The sequence below is a fragment of the Haliotis rufescens genome, unplaced genomic scaffold (assembly GCF_023055435.1).
Source record: "Haliotis rufescens isolate VD_foot unplaced genomic scaffold, xgHalRufe1.0.p SCAF_62, whole genome shotgun sequence".
In the NCBI taxonomy this organism is placed as follows: Eukaryota; Metazoa; Mollusca; class Gastropoda; order Lepetellida; family Haliotidae; genus Haliotis; species Haliotis rufescens.
Window position 1 is genome coordinate 800990 of NW_025964353.1, and position 19923 is coordinate 820912.

Below are 19923 nucleotides of genomic sequence, written 5' to 3' on the forward strand. Positions count from 1 at the left end.
GGAGGTTGCAGTGTGGCTGCTTGTGTGTCTTAATGTCACTTGACCTGGGAGGTTGTAGTGTGGCTGCTTGTGTGTCTTAATGTCACTCGACCTGGGAGGTTGTAGTGTGGCTGCTTGTGTGTCTTAATGTCACTCGGCCTGGGAGGTTGCAGTGTGGCTGCTTGTGTGTCTTAATGTCACTTGACCTGGGAGGTTGCAGTGTGGCTGCTTGTGTGTCTTAATGTCACTCGGCCTGGGAGGTTGCAGTGTGGCTGCTTGTGTGTCTTAATGTCACTCGGCCTGGGAGGTTGCAGTGTGGCTATTTGTGTGTCTTAATGTCACTCGGCCTGGGAAGTTGCAGTGTGGCTGCTTGTGTGTCTTAATGTCACTCGGCCTGGGAGATTGTAGTGTGGCTGCTTGTGTGTCTTAATGTCACTCGGCCTGGGAGGTTGAAGTGTGGCTGCTTGTGTGTCTTAATGTCACTCGGCCTTGGTGGTTGCAGTGTGGCTGCTTGTGTGTCTTAATGTCACTCGGCCTGGGAGGTTGTAGTGTGGCTGCTTGTGTGTCTTAATGTCACTCGGCCTGGGAGGTTGAAGTGTGGCTGTTTGTGTGTCTTAATGTCACTCGGCCTTGGTGGTTGCAGTGTGGCTGCTTGTGTGTCTTAATGTCACTCGGCCTGGGAGGTTGCAGTGTGGCTGTTTGTGTGTCTTAATGTCAGTCGGCCTGGGAGGTTGCAGTGTGGCTGCTTGTGTGTCTTAATGTCACTCGGCCTTGGTGGTTGCAGTGTGGCTGCTTGTGTGTCTTAATGTCACTCGGCCTGGGAGGTTGCAGTGTGGCTGTTTGTGTGTCTTAATGTCAGTCGGCCTGGGAGGTTGCAGTGTTGCTGCTTGTGTGTCTTTATGTCACTCGGCCTGGGAGGTTGCAGTGTTGCTGCTTGTGTGTCTTAATGTCAGTCGGCCTGGGAGGTTGCAGTGTTGCTGCTTGTGTGTCTTTATGTCACTCGGCCTGGGAGGTTGCAGTGTTGCTGCTTGTGTGTCTTAATGTCACTCGGCCTGGGAGGTTGCAGTGTGGCTGCTTGTGTGTCTTAATGTCACTCGGCCTGGGAGGTTGCAGTGTGGCTGCTTGTGTGTCTTAATGTCACTCGGCCTGGGAGGTTGCAGTGTGGCTGCTTGTGTGTCTTAATGTCACTCGGCCTGGGAGGTTGCAGTGTGGCTGCTTGTGTGTCTTAATGTCACTCGGCCTGGGAGGTTGTAGTGTGGCTGCTTGTGTGTCTTAATGTCACTCGGCCTGGGAGGTTGCAGTGTGGCTGCTTGTGTGTCTTAATGTCACTTGACCTGGGAAGTTGCAGTGTGGCTGCTTGTGTGTCTTAATGTCACTTGACCTGGGAGGTTGCAGTGTGGCTGTTTGTGTGTCTTAATGTCACTCGGCCTGGGAAGTTGCAGTGTGGCTGCTTGTGTGTCTTTATGTCACTCGGCCTGGGAGGTTGCAGTGTGGCTGCTTGTGTGTCTTAATGTCAGTCGGCCTGGGAGGTTGCAGTGTGGCTGCTTGTGTGTCTTAATGTCACTCGGCCTGGGAAGTTGCAGTGTGGCTGCTTGTGTGTCTTTATGTCACTCGGCCTGGGAGGTTGCAGTGTGGCTGCTTGTGTGCCTTAATGTCACTTGACCTGGGAGGTTGCAGTGTGGCTGTTTGTGTGTCTTAATGTCACTCGGCCTGGGAAGTTGCAGTGTGGCTGCTTGTGTGTCTTTATGTCACTCGGCCTGGGAGGTTGCAGTGTGGCTGCTTGTGTGTCTTAATGTCAGTCGGCCTGGGAGGTTGCAGTGTGGCTGCTTGTGTGTCTTAATGTCACTCGGCCTGGGAAGTTGCAGTGTGGCTGCTTGTGTGTCTTTATGTCACTCGGCCTGGGAGGTTGCAGTGTGGCTGCTTGTGTGTCTTAATGTCACTTGACCTGGGAGGTTGCAGTGTGGCTGTTTGTGTGTCTTAATGTCACTCGGCCTGGGAAGTTGCAGTGTGGCTGCTTGTGTGTCTTTATGTCACTCGGCCTGGGAGGTTGCAGTGTGGCTGCTTGTGTGTCTTAATGTCAGTCGGCCTGGGAGGTTGCAGTGTGGCTGCTTGTGTGTCCTACTGCCTTGCGGGCCTGAATGGTTGCCCATGCAGTCATCCACGTGGTTGCCTCATTCAACTCGGCTAGTAACAGGACTCACTGATAATGCCGAGATATACTGACTGACGGGTAAATAGATATCCACTTCTGTTATTTTCAAACTGTTTCCATCATTTAGATATGTTTTTTCAACCTATGTGACTTGTTCAACTCAAGGCCATGTCTTTATTTACGGTTTGATAAAAGAGAAGGTATACATTAGATTATATTGGCGTGCATGGCGATGCTGACTGCATTAGTTATGTCTTTTTCAAATCCCAAGTAGCATCAACGGATCGCAAATGTGTATAAATTGTTTATAAAGGTAGCAATGTTCGAACTATTTTCTGTTCTCTCATGTAGTGGGGAAGGGTTTCCCAAGCTGAAAGTGACGCCTTCTAGCTGAACTCCAAATTATTTTTTTTGGATCATAAGTTAGACTAGTCTTCAAAGCATGGGCATTTACATACGACTAGATGTTGATGCGGTTGGTTGAAATACATTTTGTTATGTTTCTTTAAGTTGCAGGCACATACAATTTCGGTTGTGTATTTGCATGTAAATGTTTCAATATGTGTATACGACGTCGCATCCACTCGATCCCCATCTACGTATCCCCTAGTTAACACACGGAGTTGGGCTCGGTTGACTTCCCAGGGTTCAACGCGGCCTCATGTCACTACTTACTTACAGTAGCCACACACCACCAATACACTGCTTCCGTGTATATTCGCGAGTGATGGAGGAAGTATGTAAACAAACCCGTGAAATGATGACGATGACCTATGAGCCCTCCTTCCAGCGTTAACACGCCCTTAGGTCCCTTACCTGTCAGAAGAATACACGTGGTGATTCGAACCCGGACCGTCCGCGTGACGAGCGAACACTTGAAACCTCGAGGCTTCCCCAAGACCGAAACTTGATGAAACTGAAAGCCTGTGTTTACTGGCCTGTAAAGAATTTATTGATACATTGTCCCAATAAGCGCCTCGTTTGGGTTAATTACTTCGATGGCTGCAGATGGTTGTTATTAGTTCCATGTGTGTAATGTATTCGTCAAATGTGTGTAATTTGCAGTGAATATGTGGACTGAAATTGAGAGCAGGTGTGTCTTTTGTGTGATCCACCTCTCGGAAGATAAAGAACTTATAAAGTACTTTTGGGGAGGTGGGGCAGCCTAATGGTAAAGCGGTCGCTCGTCGCGCTGAAAATCCGGGTCTCATTCCCCACATGGGTACGACTCGTGAAACCGACTTCTAGTGTCCCCCGCCGAGCTATGGCTTGAAATGTGCTAAAAGAGACGTAAAACCATACTCACTCACGATAAAGACTAAGTGCCTCACCTATGAACATATCGCTACAATGATTTTTGTAATGAATAACAATCCTCACAAGAGTTTCAATTTATATCGATATTTTCAATAAAGAATAGTGGGTATCGATATGACAATACAAAGCAAAGACTGAGAAAGCGCCAAAATAACATAGAGACGATCCTTTATGTTTGAGGATCTTGTTTCCTGTTTATGAACATGACATTAATAGACAGCGAATCTGCTTGATGTTGTATCATATTATATACTGTAAATATGTCATATTGTAGAGGAGATTTACTACAAAGACAATATCTCTATGGAATGACACTCTACTTCCTTCTGTAGTATTAGCCCTGGTCATAAAATACAGGGGCCAATTTTTTATAACGTACAGGCGCATGTTTACCTGGGAGAGTGTGTTATTTGATCTTACCTACATAATGACGCAGCGTTGGGTAAAGGGTGGAGCTATGGGTATGTAGCGGCCTGTACAAACAGCTGAACTAGTCAAATCATCAGCCAGTATCAGAAGAAACGCTGATTAGCTCCCCTAGGACAATACACAGGTATCGCAGTACGAACGGGATTACTGTATCGTCTGAGACAGCGTTCTGGTGTGAAAGACCCGCCAGTGATAAGTGATACCCCGGGATCACAGCGAACTATCTCCCATCAGCTCCGGAAAGTACCCGTCATAGATCAAAAGACCCTTTTAAGAAATAAATGGACATGCACAAATCCTGGATTAGTTTCAGAAACCAAATTTGTAGCTAGCTGTTGCTGATAGATGACTGGTGCATTGCAATAGATCTCTCGTCATTCCATCGGCTGGATCAGTGTCAGGCCTCGCGAGAACTGGACGCTTGTTGGTGTGGGTGGGTTGAGTCAGTGGGAAGGACACAAATATGTCTGACGCTCTGCATCTATCTGAGGCATGCAAGTCGATAAAAGGCACTCCGTGGGACTTCAGCCGTTAGCATATATTAATACAGTTTTGTAATAATAGGATCAGACCATAAATAGCTACTTTTTTAAATAGTGTTTTAATTTAAAATTGTACAACCCTTGACATGCTGCTAGAAATAGACATTTGGCTATATTTACCACTTGGCTTCAGGCCATGACGTTCAAGCCGGGAGTATACAGGCATCTAGAGAGGGGGTGTTCCTTTGCAAAGTTTTGAAAGACGTTTTCGTTGTTGCCAGATATGCAGTTGTGTGTACGTTGATCTTTTGACAATAAGTAACATTAATTAACAGTCACAGTTACAACGATTTGGGAGTTAAGCAGGTGAAAAGGCCTGGACGTTGACGAGTTTGTACGCAAAATATAACGGCTTAATAATAGAAGTCTTCGTGCAGTGATTATGAAAAGGCATAGTTCTTATGTTAACGATACATAAATCCTCAACTGAACTCGGTGTATACGACGTGTAGTAAAACGTCACGGCGCATATGTAGATGTAATGGCCACCAATGTGGAACTGTCGGAGTTTATCGACACACGTTAACGTTAAAACTCTGCATTACGTAACGCGCAATGGTATAGTACGATTTCAGAACAAAAGCTTGTACATCCAGCCTTATTAGGCTTATGAGACATATTAAAATACAAGTGTATCCATTGTGAAATAATAATAATAATAATAATAATAATGATAATAATAAAAGTAAATTGAAAAATAAATATAAGATATATATACAATACTAATAAAAATAAAAGTGGTGTTTTACTTTCTTAAAATAACAATAATAATTGTAATAATAATGATAATTAACTTTTATAGTTTTGTCTTCTTTTAAACATATGATATAGACATTTAGCTAAAATATGTTGCAATGATTCCTCTTGCATACTAAAAATCAATTTGTCTGAGCTGCCTAAATTTAGAAAATCTCTGTTCATAGCAAAAGCTTCTTGTAAAAGATCAAAACGTAAGTCATCATAGGTACATTCGATTAAGAAATGGCATTCATCTTCAATATAAGTGGGAGGAGCATTGTGTTCATGAGAGTATATACAATATTTACATATTCTTTGAGACAAAGGAGTGGGAGGCTCGGAGTATCACATATCACTCGGAGTATGACATAGTTCCTTCTTGTACGCACTGACGCATCTGCTCTGTAACGTCTTCATGACGAGGCGACTGCCGTCATCACCCCCGGCACACCTCGATAGCGAGAATGTTACCTCAGCGTTACGTGCCCGGCGACTCAATTGCAATCACGCCGACGACACGGGGTTATAGTAATACCAAGATAATAGGTAGAGGAGATACACGTTCTGTATTTACATAAACAAATAAACAAACAAGTGGCGTGTGATGAGGTTACTGGCGTCGCCGGCAGCACAGTAGTGAGGTGTTGTTTTGTATCTACTAATGATTGCAATTATGTACGGCTGTGTATTAATCGAAGTGATGATTAGTGAGGGTTTGTTGTCAGTGTGTATCTGTAAGAGATACAATTTGCCTCGGGACAAACAGTGCAATTAAAATAACGTTCCTTTCTTTGGAAAGGCCAAACCAATAACAAATTCACATATTTTAGACATATCAAGTAGAGTTATCAATGCAATTGATGAAAAATGAATATGTGTTTGTCAAATCCATAAGTAAACAAAGATCTACATGTAAGATCGAACAAGAAATATTTGACTCTATGATAAGTAATAATTTTGTAAACATATTCTTTTTTTCTTTCCACGTTCTCTATTTAATATTTCGGAGCAAACATTTTGCAATATGTATCTTTTAGTTTAAAGTAATAAAAGTAAATTATTTTATTTGCTTTGCTGTTCTTTACTTTGTTTTTTACAATTGAATTCTTTATTCAGTACTGTACAGGCCACATGCCCTTTGAACAAAATGTATGGCATATTTATGGCAACGTATTCTTTCTACTTTAGCGGTATTAATCATGAGCTTTGTGTTAGTTGTAGATAAAAGAATATTAAACTTATGGACATTTGGGTGTAAATAATATTTTGAAGGAATTTAGAGATGAGTATATGCAGGGCACACCAGCAGGAAATGAAACTCGTCTTCTATTAGGCCAAATTGACATAGTTTACAAAATCTTTCTTTACGAGGGGTGTTTACGTTTTCTACCAGTGTGCATCTAAACCTTGACATACATGACCGAAATTTACTCACGATTACACAATATTCTTCACACTTCAACGTTCATTTAAAATGAGAATAGAAGGAGATTTTAGAACTATTACATAAACTTCTGTTCCATGTTTGTTGAAAATTATCTTTCAAACGTTGCAAAAACATCGAAGTAAATACCAAATGAATTTCAGTGTTAGTTGTTATTCATTCGTGAAAGAGGTGATACAGTACATAAGTACCAGGTTCAGCGTATATGTCCCACCTTGGCGTTTCATGAACCGGAACGGCCATCTTCTATCACTTTGCCAACTGCATTTCGTTTGTTTATCTTGGCCCACAGAAGATGTATCTGTCTGTATCAATTCCCCATCTCTTGTCTTCAAGGCGCAGGGGATCAGTGGAAGCGGTGGCACCCCCTCAGTCCCCCATAAACCTGTCAATCATTCCAGAGTTGGACAACAGTCACTAATCCAGCGATTATTAACATGGTCAAACTGATTTATCGCATCCACTACACTCATTGTTTCCTCCTCACCTCGAGCTGTTTCTGATCCAATCAAATGCCACCCTGGCTTCATATAGCCAATCAAACTTCGTCATTTCATGGCTCCTCTTTCTTCAGGGTGTTTATAAGTACACTTGATACAAACCCAAGAACAATGTGTAATAACCTACACCACCTCACTCTAAGCCTACATGTCTATTCAATGAAACATTTCGTGTTGAATTATTGTTAATTTACACAACACGTCCGTCGTATGAACGGGCAAAGAAGCCAATTAGCCCGACTGCAGCCCCGGGGTACCAAGTGCCTGCACAAAAAACCCACTAAGATTTTTTTCCAGACAGATTGAAGCGACACGTACTAATCCCGTCGATTGTTTGTATATACCAGCTCTTGAGGGCCTACTAAACGCCATTGTCAGATGGTATGTGGGTATGGACTTCTTAGAAAAGTTTGGAAACCAAAAAGACCGTTATAATTGGTTATAAAGCACTTGATCGCACTTGTTGGGTATATTGTGCTTTGCCATGTAACTTGTGATTGAGTGGCTATTGATATTGTTCAATGGCGTGAAAATATTTGACAGAAACGATTTTGATAATCTTTTCCACTTGATCCATCTGTACTGGAGCAATTAGACTGGCGGGGCCCCGGGGCTGCACACGTCGGTCTCAACTTGAGGTTAGGGATAAACTGTGTATAACGTACCAATCGGAGATAACATGGATATTTGGTTCAATACAACTTTTGGCTTCAGTGTTTAGCCTGGTCCTTTCGAGGTTAAAGTTTCCTACAGCCATGCCGTTCTCACGTCTACCTACAGCGGCCAATTATCATAAAACTATCATACAAATGATATTACATTATATGAGATTAATAATTTGTATATTTCTGTTACGTGGTCCCTTTTAACTGATTACTTAAAGTAAATATTCCCCAGCTGTATTAAGACTGACGCAATGGACTGTAAATTGATATAGTTGATGTTACTTGTGTTGTCCTGCTTTGTTCGTGCTATGATAAAGGGTCGTCATGAAATATATGTCCTTTTGTACACAAAGTCATTTATTGTGAAGGAAAAGAAATTGTGAATTTCAATCGAGTTGTCTGGAATTAGCTGCCTGACATATTGCCTAAATAATCAGACCTTAATAAATTATTTTCTTAAAGTATTAAGGTGCTGTATGATTTGTGTGTGTGACAAAGCAACAGACCTTTGAAACAAGGGACATCACTGATGCACAAACATCTTCCGGAAGGTCACAATGATACACCTCAAAACAACCAGCAAGGTTTGACTCGGGGGATTATGGAGTTAGCCCTGAGGGATTTGCCCACCCCGATAACACCCGGCCATTGTAAGACCCCTGTCCCCTAAACACAAGCAGCAGGACAAGGTATATAACCAACACGGGAGGTATCACTTCATCACTTAAATTGCTACATCCAGCACTTAAACAGTAAAACGTGGACCGAACTGTCTGGAAGAGTAACACAATGTCACAGTTAGGAATTATCATTTTGATTGTGTGTATTGGACCTGTGTTTATTCATGGAGTAGATTTTCCTCCACATTGGATCAAATCTGGAGTTGACGTCAGCACGGAAACAACTGTTGAAAAGTCGGACTCAACTGCGGACGATACGATTCGATACTTCAAGAAATGGAGAATTGCGGCGGATTATAGGAAAGCATCTACTATATTTATGGTGAAACTTTTTAATTTCCTACAGAAGGGATCGCCCGTTGCTAAAGCGGCGGGTGGAAGGTTGAACCAACCCGATCTGAGATTGTCCGACACCATTAGGAGTTTCTCCACCAAAGGTAAGAGCACGGGGACATGTATAGTACGAAGAATGGATGTTTGTATTGGACAATGTTAGGATGATAAATATTCGTCCATTATATAGTTGAGAATACCAATGTCACCAATAGAACCATACCCATGAAATAGGTTGTGAAAACATCAATTTCAAATGTTTTACAAGTAGTGGCCGTTATTAGCCAACTGAAATTAGATGAACGAGATATGTTGTTTCTGGTGTTATAAAGCAGGATCACGAAAGAAATTTAAGGACATTATTATACGAATTTGAAAGGTTTAGCAAAACGAATGAACAGTGGAAGGGATTTATTGGTGGTTTTGTTCAGAGAATCATCAACTCGGGTCCAAATCAAAAACAACAAACAAACAGAATAATTTCGCATATGTAACTAAATACTTGAAACACTTTAGTTTAAAAAAAATGTTTAACATGTACAGAGTAGTTGAATGTTTAAAGCAATATATTTGCGATTTACAAACAACATTTAACCAACCATTATGTCATGAAATGTTTAGGCCCGGAACAACTGCATACGTTCGAAGTGTACCATACTTAAATACATTTTGTGTGTAAGTTCATACAATACATATGACTTTTATATGAATGGATTTCTTGAGACAGTTCTGAGAAAAACATGGTATACGCAACTTCGTGTTCAACATGGAACACTTGGATGTGTACGACAATCCCAATTCTCTTATACGTAAACATGTTGGCTGTCTGTGATATATCTATGCTACACAACCGGCCTATTCACCATGACATTTGCATTAGAAACAAGTGTGATGCATGTATGTGTTACATACAATCAACTAAGTAGGTTCTGCGATACATGGTTCACGAGCCACACTAAGAATATCATTAAAAAACATTTAAATATGGAAACAACCAAGTTTCGCGAAATTTCCTGATTTATGTCTGAAATATATCATAATTTGGCAATGCTTTTCTGATAATTAACAAGTTATTATATATATGTGTTGCCAGAAGTACGATGTAAAAATAGATGATGTGCTATTATACGTTATCTAAGGGAAGGGTATAACAACTGAAGCTAAAGACAATCACATATAAATATTGGTATTGGATCAGTTTATGAACTATTTCATATGTAAAGAGAATTATTCAATCCTCGAAAACAATAAATACATGTTTGATTTATTATAATTGGAATAGAAATACTTCTTCGGTTTCCTCACTATGAAAAACTAAAACTGAGGAACAAATGCTCAATATATTGTGGCCTATGACTATGGCAGATAGTTTTTCGAGATAAAAGTGTAGTTAATATGGTTATTTTTTATCATTTCAAAATAATAGCAGTTGCATCTGTTCACATGACTAAAGTTTTAAGTGTATATGAAACATGATTTTATGCTAATGATACTTCGGTGTAAATGACAAATAGCGTCAAATTAGGATATTTGCTTACGAGTCAACATCAACTGCCTGGTAAAAGAAAGTACACACCCATATTTGATGGTGGTTAAAAATGAAACCAACGAGAAATTGTTATTCGATCGCGATGTATTCGATACATATTTGTGTTTTGGACCTTAAGTTTGCAATGTTTTGTATCGGAGACTATTACCAGCCAAGTAACGATTTTTTTATAACGTTTGTATTGTTTTGGTCAAATTCAATTTTCAAGTACATACTTTTTTTGCCCTGCAGTTTACATTTAATAATATATTCATTATGTTCCTGAATTTGTCTCTTACATTTTGTCTGGATTGTCACTTTTATAAAAAAAATAATTTAAAAACTACTTTTAATTTCAACTTAAGAGGAGTTCTGATGAACCTGTAATTAAGGGTAAACTAAAGCAATCCGTATGCTATCTTACAGTTGGGAAGGGCACGTGTCGTGATAATGACGCAGGGGCCTTAATCGTTTTTTTGTCAATTGAAGATGAACACATATTTTATTCATCTAGCCACAGTATTCGCATAAGCGTAGTTTATACCATTATTATTATTATGGTTGTTGTTGTTGTTGTTGACGGAGCTGATAGGCCACACACCTATAAAGATACACACATTGTTACTTTCTTTAAGTTTACACCGGATGCTATATTATTGTGTATATACACACATTCCAACATTAATTGTCGGGCAAACGAAAGGCAATTGGATTTGGCCCAAACATTATAAATGTTATGAAAACGTTATTTGGGGGGGGGGGGGGGGGGGGGGGGGGGTGGCAGAAACCTATGATTGTGGATTCGAATCCCGGTTCGCCCCAATTATGTTTCTAGGTTTGTCAGCGGCATACCCGTGCTCGTGAGTTTCACCGAAGTGGTAAACGTCTGGGACCTGCATCACTTGGGGCTTTCCTCCCACATTAAGCTGACACGCCGTGATATAACTGGAATACTGTTAAAAGCGGCGTTACACTCACTCACTCACGTTACTTGGCGCTGAAAACAGTCGCCGAAACACTGTAAACTTAAGGTCCAAAACAAAAACTATTATACCCGACCCAAATGCATCCCCATCGAGTAACAATTTCTTTTTTGTTTCATCTTTAGCCTCCATCAAACATGGGTGTATACTTTATGTCTGTTGTCCGACAGTTTATGTGTACTAACGTCAAAATCAGTGCATAACCACTCCCATATTAGGAGCGATTTCTCATCGCAACCATGACTGTCAAACATTAATAAGTTGTGGGTCAGGTGGCCTCGTGTACTGAAATATATCTATCAATCTTGCTTATATGTTGTCTAATATTTCACATATGATACATATATACGTATTTTTGCAGAAATTCTACAACCAGAAGGAAGTAAAAAAGTGGAAATGCGTTTTAAGATTCCCTTTTTACCCCGAAATGAACGACTTCGATTGGCTGAGTTCCGCTGTTTGCGTAAAAAATCCCGAAACGTAAGGACTAAGAAGTACAAGATCAAGATAGACATTTTCAAGGGAGGAAGTCTTGTCAGCAAATTTGCCTTTAGGACACCGCCTTTTGTTCACGCTGAATATGATGTGTTTGACGTCAGTCGCGCACTGACCCCTTGGATCAACGGTTACCATGGTAACGTCACGATAAACATTAAACTTCCATTGAAATATACCAAAACACTTTCTAAAAACAAGTCAAAGAAAGCTGATTCATTAATCGTCTTTTACCTGGAAGATGATGAATTCCTGAAAAATATGTATGAAAGTTACACAGCGGAAGAACGTGCGTCTAAGACGTCAAGTGACGTTATGTCACGTGGGAAGAGGGCGTCACGTGGCAAGAATCGACGTCATCGAAAGAACAGGAGATGGAACAAAGCAGGAAAGCGAGAGGGCTGTCATGTGTACGACTTTGACGTTGACTTCAACACTATCGGATGGGGACAGTGGATCATTCATCCAAAACGTTTCAATTCCAAAGTCTGTTACGGCAGCTGTCCCTCCCCCATCGACATCCGCTACAAGCCCACCAACCACGCGATGTTGCAGTCACTGATGAGAACCAAACGGTCAAACTCTGCACCCGTCCCCTGTTGTGTTCCTACCAAGTTAAAAGCACTGAGCATGTTATACTTCGAATATGACGAAATTGTGGTACGTCACCACGAAGACATGATTGCTGATGAGTGTGGTTGTCGATGACATCATCATCTTTGTGACGTCATTTTATTCTACAGCATGAGGCTATGTGCAACAAAATACAATTCTACGGAAGCTGATCTGTGATGACAATTCTATGGTGCTATATTGTAGAAGCCTGATTATATTGTGTTTCTTTGGGAATTTATACTGTAATATATGTGATGTAAACAATGAAATAAAACATGTGTAGATTGGTATATTGAATTTGGGTTATAATTTTTATACTGAGATAGTTGAGCAAATTTCACTTTTCGTTGAGCAATTTGAATAAGCCGTCGGTCTAAAGCAAGCATCAGTGTCGAAAATGTTGTACCTACATTTGTATGGTGGGAATCGAATACAGGCCTTTGCAGTGAACAGCGACAGCATTGATAAAGAGGCTATTTTTGTACAGAAAATGTAAACGCCATAACCTGATGAGTTGAACATGAATAATGTGTCCGTGTATGTTCACAATTGTGTATGTAAGTGTAATGATTTCTACCTCAATGTCAGTTTGTTCAATATGTACATTGTCGCTGTTTGTTGTTTAATGTCGCAGTCAGCAGTACTGCCTATATGTCGGCGGCCTGTATATAATCAAGTCCGACAAACCAGTGGTTGATATCATGACAACTTTCCATACAGTCGGGGTACGGTGACCCGCAATCAACCATGTCACCGAGCCAGACCACCCGATCCACTACGCAGCCTCAAAATGGCAGTATATTTTACTGGAGCCCTATTCTAACCAGCAATGTCCATGTGGTCAATGTATTGTCACCGCTGAGTGTTATTTATCTACTAAACTTAAGGTGGTGGGGTACCCTAGTGGTCAAAGCATTCATGAAAGCCCACTTCTGGTGTCCCTTGTCGTGATATTGCTTGAATAATACTTAAAGCGGCGTAAAACCATACTCACTCACTACTAAACTTTACATTGAAGGGAACCCAACCATAAATGGAGGGATGGTACACTTGTATATGATTGTGTTAGAAACAGATGATCGGTGTTGTTCTTCATAAATCAAACACACCAAGATGCAATTATCTACTTGTACAATTATACGGAATACACTTACAACACAGCGCATTACTCGTTCTGTTGCGTCACCAATACAATACAAGATGTTTGTTTGAATATTTTGCCATGAAGATAAACTAATCAGAATCTGCTGCTGTTAACAGAATAATCCGCTTGTCAGATAATATGAATCCGGTTTACCGGTACACGATCACAGGGATTAACGGAATATGTAGCATGTCAATCTCTTACCTCTAAGGAACCGCCCATAACTAGAAGTCGGATTATCTCTGTGACGTGTCCACATTATCTGTCTGGGTGTTTGTGGGTCTGTGTGTATGTGTCTGTGTCTGTGTGTCTGTATATCAATGCATTACAGATATATTCGCGAACATACGTTTCCAAGACCATTTACCCAGCTAGTATATGTAATGGATAAGATTGGACAATGGTCCAATCTACGAAAACCAATAGTATCAACATTTGGCTTGTTTTTAAAACGTCTTTTATACTGGAGTCAAAAGCTCGACATGGACACAAATCCGGATAAATATATATGTGTATTGGGTCCAGGAAATGTGCCACCAAATCCATGTCTCAAAGATAACTTATTACCCTCAAAACATTGCATTTATCCACATTGTACGCAACAATTCCACTCGAACCACAATAAATTTGAGGTAAAGGGTTTTTCTTTGAGGTTCAGAAAATCAGAAGATAAACTTATACCTGATATTCATCACCCTCGGTACAGTGTTCGCTACAATGTAATACCTTCTGGGAAATCACACCTTTGTCCATAATCCCGTTTCAGTTTGAGTGAGTGAGTATAGTTTTACGCCGCTTTTATCAATATACCAGCAATATCACGGCAGGGGACACCAGAAATGGGCTTCACATATTGTGCCCATGTGGGAAGTCGAACCCGGGTCTTCAGCGTAACAAGCGAATATTTTAACCACCAGGCCACACACACACAACTGGGCAACACATGTTAATTATTACTGCGTAATAACCTCAACATTCGGGAACTAGGTCCACGAGCATTACATCATCTTACGGAAGCCTTTTAGGGCCATTTGTTTTTTTAATTTTTTCGATAATATCTTGAAATTTCAAGATGCTAAGTTGAAATTTCAAGACAGAGAAGTTGAAATTTCAAGATACTATCTTGAAATTTCAAGATTATTCACTTCAAACGTATTTTTACATCTTAGGATGTTAAAAACTTCTTATCTTGAAATTTCAATATAGTATCTTGAAATTCCAACTTCTCTATCTTGAAATTTCAACTTAGTATCTTGAAATTTCAACTTAGTATCTTGAAATTTCAACTTAGTACTTATTTATCACTTGAGAAACGACTTAAACTATAATAGTCGCAGATAAAATCCCAGCTTGAGTGACCTTGCCCCATCCCTTCAAACTATTCAATAATGTCAATCTTCTACAAAGTCCGAGTTCAGGTAAAATGATGTAAACAGTGAACCCCTGTTAGAGCAGACCCCTTTGGTCCGACAACTGCGTCTTTCGGAAAATTACTGTTGAGAACGTCTTTGTGATTGCAAGGTGACACTATTCCATATACCCATGATTTATTGATGTGGAAATTAGTTAAAGGTGCCATATTCGAAGCCTAAATTGTTTGATAGGCATTACTTAGAAGTTGACGGATGACAAGGTAGACACAATTTTATGGATGACAACTTCTTTAATACTGTGAAAAGCGACGTTTCGGTATAGATCCTTATACCGTTGTCAAGCAAGACTGAATGAGGGTACTTACTTAAATTAGGAATTTAACGTGCGATTTCCGACATATGCGTATTTCGCGCACGGGCCCGCAAGGCCATTTAGTGTTTGGTCGAAAAGAGTATGTCCGAAAAGGTGAGGCAACCTAGGTGGGGCTCTTTAGGGTTGCTTACTTAATTTGGAGAACAATTTTGGAATTTTGAAATATGCCATTAGGGGGGGGTGGGGGTGGGGGTGGGGGGACTAAAAGGAGTTTGTGTGTTTTATAGGTTTAGAATTTTAGGGTTTATTGACAGCTTCTTTGTTGTACTTTTATTTTTAAATGCGGCCAAGTAAGCCTGTTTTGATAAGATATATGCCTAGTGCTTTAAAGGTTTTTAAGTCATTTAGGGGGTTCAGTACAGTTGCTAGTGTCATTTGATTGTTGTAATTTAGTGTTGATTGGAGTGTTGTTCTGTGATGCTGGTAATGTGTGCAATATAGTATTACGTGCAGTGGGGGCATTTACCGGTTTGGTGTTTTTTAATTTGGTGCAGATGGGAGTTTAACTTAGTGTGGCCTGTTTGTAGTTTAGTTATTACTCTGTCAATTTTGTTTGTTTTATGATGGATTTTTGGTTTGTTGAGTGGCTTTTGTAGCAGGTGTTTTAGTTTGCAATCAGATTTCTGATAGTTATTTTGCCAGTTATTTGAATGAGGGACTGACTGACTGATATAGGAGATTTAACGTGCGCTTTCCGACTGTAGCGTATTTCGCACACGGGCCTGGCCGGACCATTTAGTGTATTCCGAAAAGGGTGAAAGTGGTGTGTGCAACCCAAGAGGGGGCTTTTAGGGTTTGCTTATATTGAATTTTTGGAATTTTTAAATTTGGAATAAATGCCGAGGTGGGTGGAGGAGGGAACTAAGGGAGCCGGGTGAGGTGGGTGTTTGTATGTTTATTGGATTTTGGATTGGTAGATTAATGAGTTTTTAGATGCGCTTAATTAGATCTGTTTTGATTAGGAATACGCCTAGGGCCTTGAAGTTTTCTAGTTTATTTTGAGGGTTTAGTATTTCATCTAGAGTAGGAACCTTATTTAGATTGAGGGTAGTTTGTAGTGTGGTTCTGTGTGTTTGGTAGTGGGTGCAGTGGATGAGTGCGTGTTCTGTGGTTTCGGGTTGTTTGCAGTGTGGGCAGTTGCCTGTGGTGTGCCTTTTAAGTTTTTTTAGGTGGTTATTTAGGTTCGTGTGTCCTGTTTGGAGTTTTGTAATTAATCTGTCAATTTTTTTAGAGGGGTGTAGGATTTTAGGTTTGGCTAGTGGTTTTCTAAGCACTTTTTTTATTTGGCTATTTGAGTTTTGATATTGATTATGCCATTTTCTGGTTATTTTTTTGTTTGTTTACACTTTTAATTTCTGATTTTGAGATGGGTAGGTTTAGGCTTATTTCTGGTATTTTGAGAGATAATTTAGCTGCTTTATCGGCGCTTTAGTTGCCGTAAATTCCTACGTGGGCGGGGATCCACAAGAAGGTTATTTGTTTGCCTGCTTTTGTTAGGTCGTTGGAGCTTTTAAGTATTTGCTTTATTAATTTAGGCCGTTTTTTTGTATTTTTGTTTTGGAGGGCTTGTAGTCCACTAAGGGAGTCGGTGAGAATTAGGATTTTATTGTTGTTTTTAGATTGTTGGTTATGCAGGGCTGAGGCCATACCCATAAGTTCGGCCGTGAATATAGATTGGTTGTTAGAGAGTCGTTAAGATTGTGTGGATATAACTGGTTGTGTGGTATGGACTCCGAAGCCTGTGTGGTTGGAGATCGGGTCTCAAGATCCGTCAGTGTAAATGTGACACCAATTTGGCCAATTTTCGTGTATGTATGCAAGTGTGGTGGTTTTAGCTATGTTTGGGTCGGTTTGTTTATTTATTTGGTTAGCTAGCGTTGTGTCTATTTTGGGTATTTCGAGTTTAGGGGTGAAGATATTTGATTTTTTGCAGTTTTGTTTAAGAATGAGAGATATAGTACATAATATATATAGTAGGTGGAGGATTAACAGTAATAACAATTGCATACATGAGTGGGATAACATTGGTAGGTGTTGACATCAAGGGGATGATGCTGTCACAGCACGCGGACAGAGAACACATAGGTGGAAGCCAATAGGGACATGAAGCCAATAAACAGGATAAGTGATTATTGCTTGATGAGTTCATAGTAGGCGATGGGATGAAATAGCCTTGATCTCTGTTGATTGATGGCTTGTGGCGGCGAATGTGGACAGCTTCAGTTAGTTTTCTTTTAGTGAAATCATGCAGGTTGTTGGCGAGGATTTGGACGTTGTCCCAGTTGATGTTGTGATTGGGACAGTTGCTGATATGGTCCGAGATGGCTGATGTGCTGTCGGATTTAATGGTGCAGGTTTTGTGCTCTTTCATTCTGGTGTTGATTGGACGGAATGTTTCACTTACGTAAGATTGTCCACAGTTGCAGTCAATTGTGTAAACTACACCTTTAGGCTCTTGGGGTTTGGTTGTGTTACTGCCGTTGGCTCTTAGCAGGGTGTTGAGGGAGTTGGAGCTGGTGAAGTGGGTGATGATGTTGGCTTGCTGTTTGAGGAGGCGGCTGATGATGTGGGAGGCTTTTCCTATGAACGGGAGGGCGATGCGGAAGGGCGCTGATTCGGGTTTAAGGGTCGCAGGTCTGGGTGTGGGATAGAGTACAGAGGCGATGACTTTGTCGACGAGATTGGGTGGATAATTGTTGAGGTCGGTGAAGACTTGGCGGACGTGTTCGATCTCAGGTTTGGGGTCAGCAGTAGAAAGGTTGATGGCTCGTTTGGTGAGGGTGGAGTTGATGCCAGTCTTGGTTCTAAGAGGGTGGTTGGAGTTGAAGTGGATATACTGGTCGGTGTGGGTGGGCTTCCGGTAGACACTGGTTTGGATTCTGTTTGTTGGGCTTCTGGAGACGAGGACATCTAGGAAGGGTAGTCGGTTGTCCTTTTCTATTTCGATGGTGAACTGTACTCAGGGGTGTTGTTGGTTAAGATGTTGTAGTGGCAGGGTTGGGTTTTGGTCTTGTTTAAGGAAGACAAAGGTGTCGTCAACCAGCAAATAGGTTGGAACGGGTGATGTGGTGAGGGCTTGTTGTTCGAAGTAGGTCATGTAGATTTCAGTAAGTATAGGAGACAGTGGGGATCCCATGGGTAGGCCGTGTATCTCTTGATGGTACTCGTCGCCCCTGGCGAAGTAGGTAGAGGAGATACAGGCGGTGGTGAGGGCGATGATAGATTCGGTGGTTAAGCTAGTTTCAAGAGGAGTTTCAGTGATGCGACGGAGGAGAACTTGCAGAGTGTCATCTATGGGTACGTTGGTGAAGAAGTCTACTACGTCGTAACTGATGATTTGATCTGGATCGGTGGTGTTCTTGAGTTTGGAGCAGAAGTCCGTGGAGTCCGAGATGAAGGAGTCGGCTATTATCCCACTCATGTATGCAATTGTTGTTACTGTTAATCCTCTACTGCTAATCCTCCACCTACTATAATATTACATATATCTTTACCTATATCCCTCATTCAGTCTTGCTAGACAACGGTATAAGGATCTATACCGAAACGTCGCTTTTCACAGTATTAAAGAAGTTGTCATCCATAAAATTGTGTCTAGCTTGATATTCGATGCCGTTTGGATGATAAGGGTCCACTGTCCAGGATGATGATGATCATGAGTTAATCGAGGGATGTTTTAAGGATACTAATGTTGATGTAAACTATATATATGAACAAAATGTTCTGTGAGGCGCTACAGGGATACATTGTAGGGTAGAATATTTCCAAGATAGATCGAACAATTAACCAGTGAAGGACATATTATTGAGACATTTTATCAATACAAGTTTATTAGTATAAATAATAATAATAGCACTGATACATTTTATGCTTGGTGGACGTCACCGACAGCCACATTCAGAGGCGATCATGTCCTCGTGATGACGTACAACGACTTCGCCATTCTACACAACAAGGGGAGGGAGCGATGTTGGAACGCTTGCTTCTCATGAGTGACTGCAACATGGCGTGGTTGGTGGGTTTGTGGCGGACGTCGATCGGGGAGGGACAGTTTCCGTGACAGAATTTGGAGTTGAAGCGTGTAGGGTGGATGATCCACTGTCCCCAGCCGATTGTGTTGAAGTCCACGTCAAAATCGTACAGACGACAGCCTTGTTTCTTTCCTGCCTTATTCCATCTTCTGTTCTTGCGTCGACGACGTCTGATTATGTCAGGTGCAGATCTCTTACCACGCGATGCGCTATTCTTCAATCCATCGTATGTAGACTGCTCTTTAAACAAAACGTTTTGAAGAAAGTCCTGATTTTCCAAATACAAAACAAGTAAGTTTTCATAGACTTCGGATGTTGTTTTCGAAAGAAGTCGGAAGAAAGTCCGCGGCATTTCCACATGAATGGTGACGTCACCGTGGTAACCGTTGACCCAGGCAGTGATGGCTCGACTGATGTCAAAAACAAAATCTTCACGGTGTGTAGTAGGTTGGACTCTGATGGTAACTTTTCTTGCGATCTTCTTTCCCTTGAAAATGCTGACCTTGACCTTGTACTTCTTTAGAAGGGAGAGAGCGCGTGGGCACCGGAACTCAGCTAATCGGAGACTCTCGTCCTTAGGCAGACTAGGTATCTTGAACGAA

The 19923-nt window shown here is 41.1% G+C and overlaps 2 protein-coding genes across 2 annotated transcripts; one reads left to right on the forward strand and one right to left on the reverse strand.

Moving 5' to 3' along the window:
* The first annotated feature begins 11670 nt into the window (after window positions 1-11670).
* LOC124113994 (nodal homolog 4-A-like) lies at window positions 11671-12669 on the forward strand. Its single transcript, XM_046474506.1, has one exon. The coding sequence runs from the start codon at window positions 11687-11689 to the stop codon at window positions 12491-12493; it is 807 nt and encodes a 268-aa protein (XP_046330462.1). The 5' UTR covers window positions 11671-11686; the 3' UTR covers window positions 12494-12669.
* A 1566-nt stretch (window positions 12670-14235) lies between these two features.
* On the reverse strand, window positions 14236-18711 carry LOC124114002. The gene is made up of 3 exons (XM_046474515.2): window positions 18331-18711; window positions 17695-18243; window positions 14236-14256 (listed from the first exon to the last, which is right to left on the reverse strand). Exons 1-3 carry the CDS (start codon window positions 18709-18711, stop codon window positions 14236-14238), a joined length of 951 nt encoding a protein of 316 aa, XP_046330471.2.
* Between the last annotated feature and the right edge of the window lie 1212 nt (window positions 18712-19923).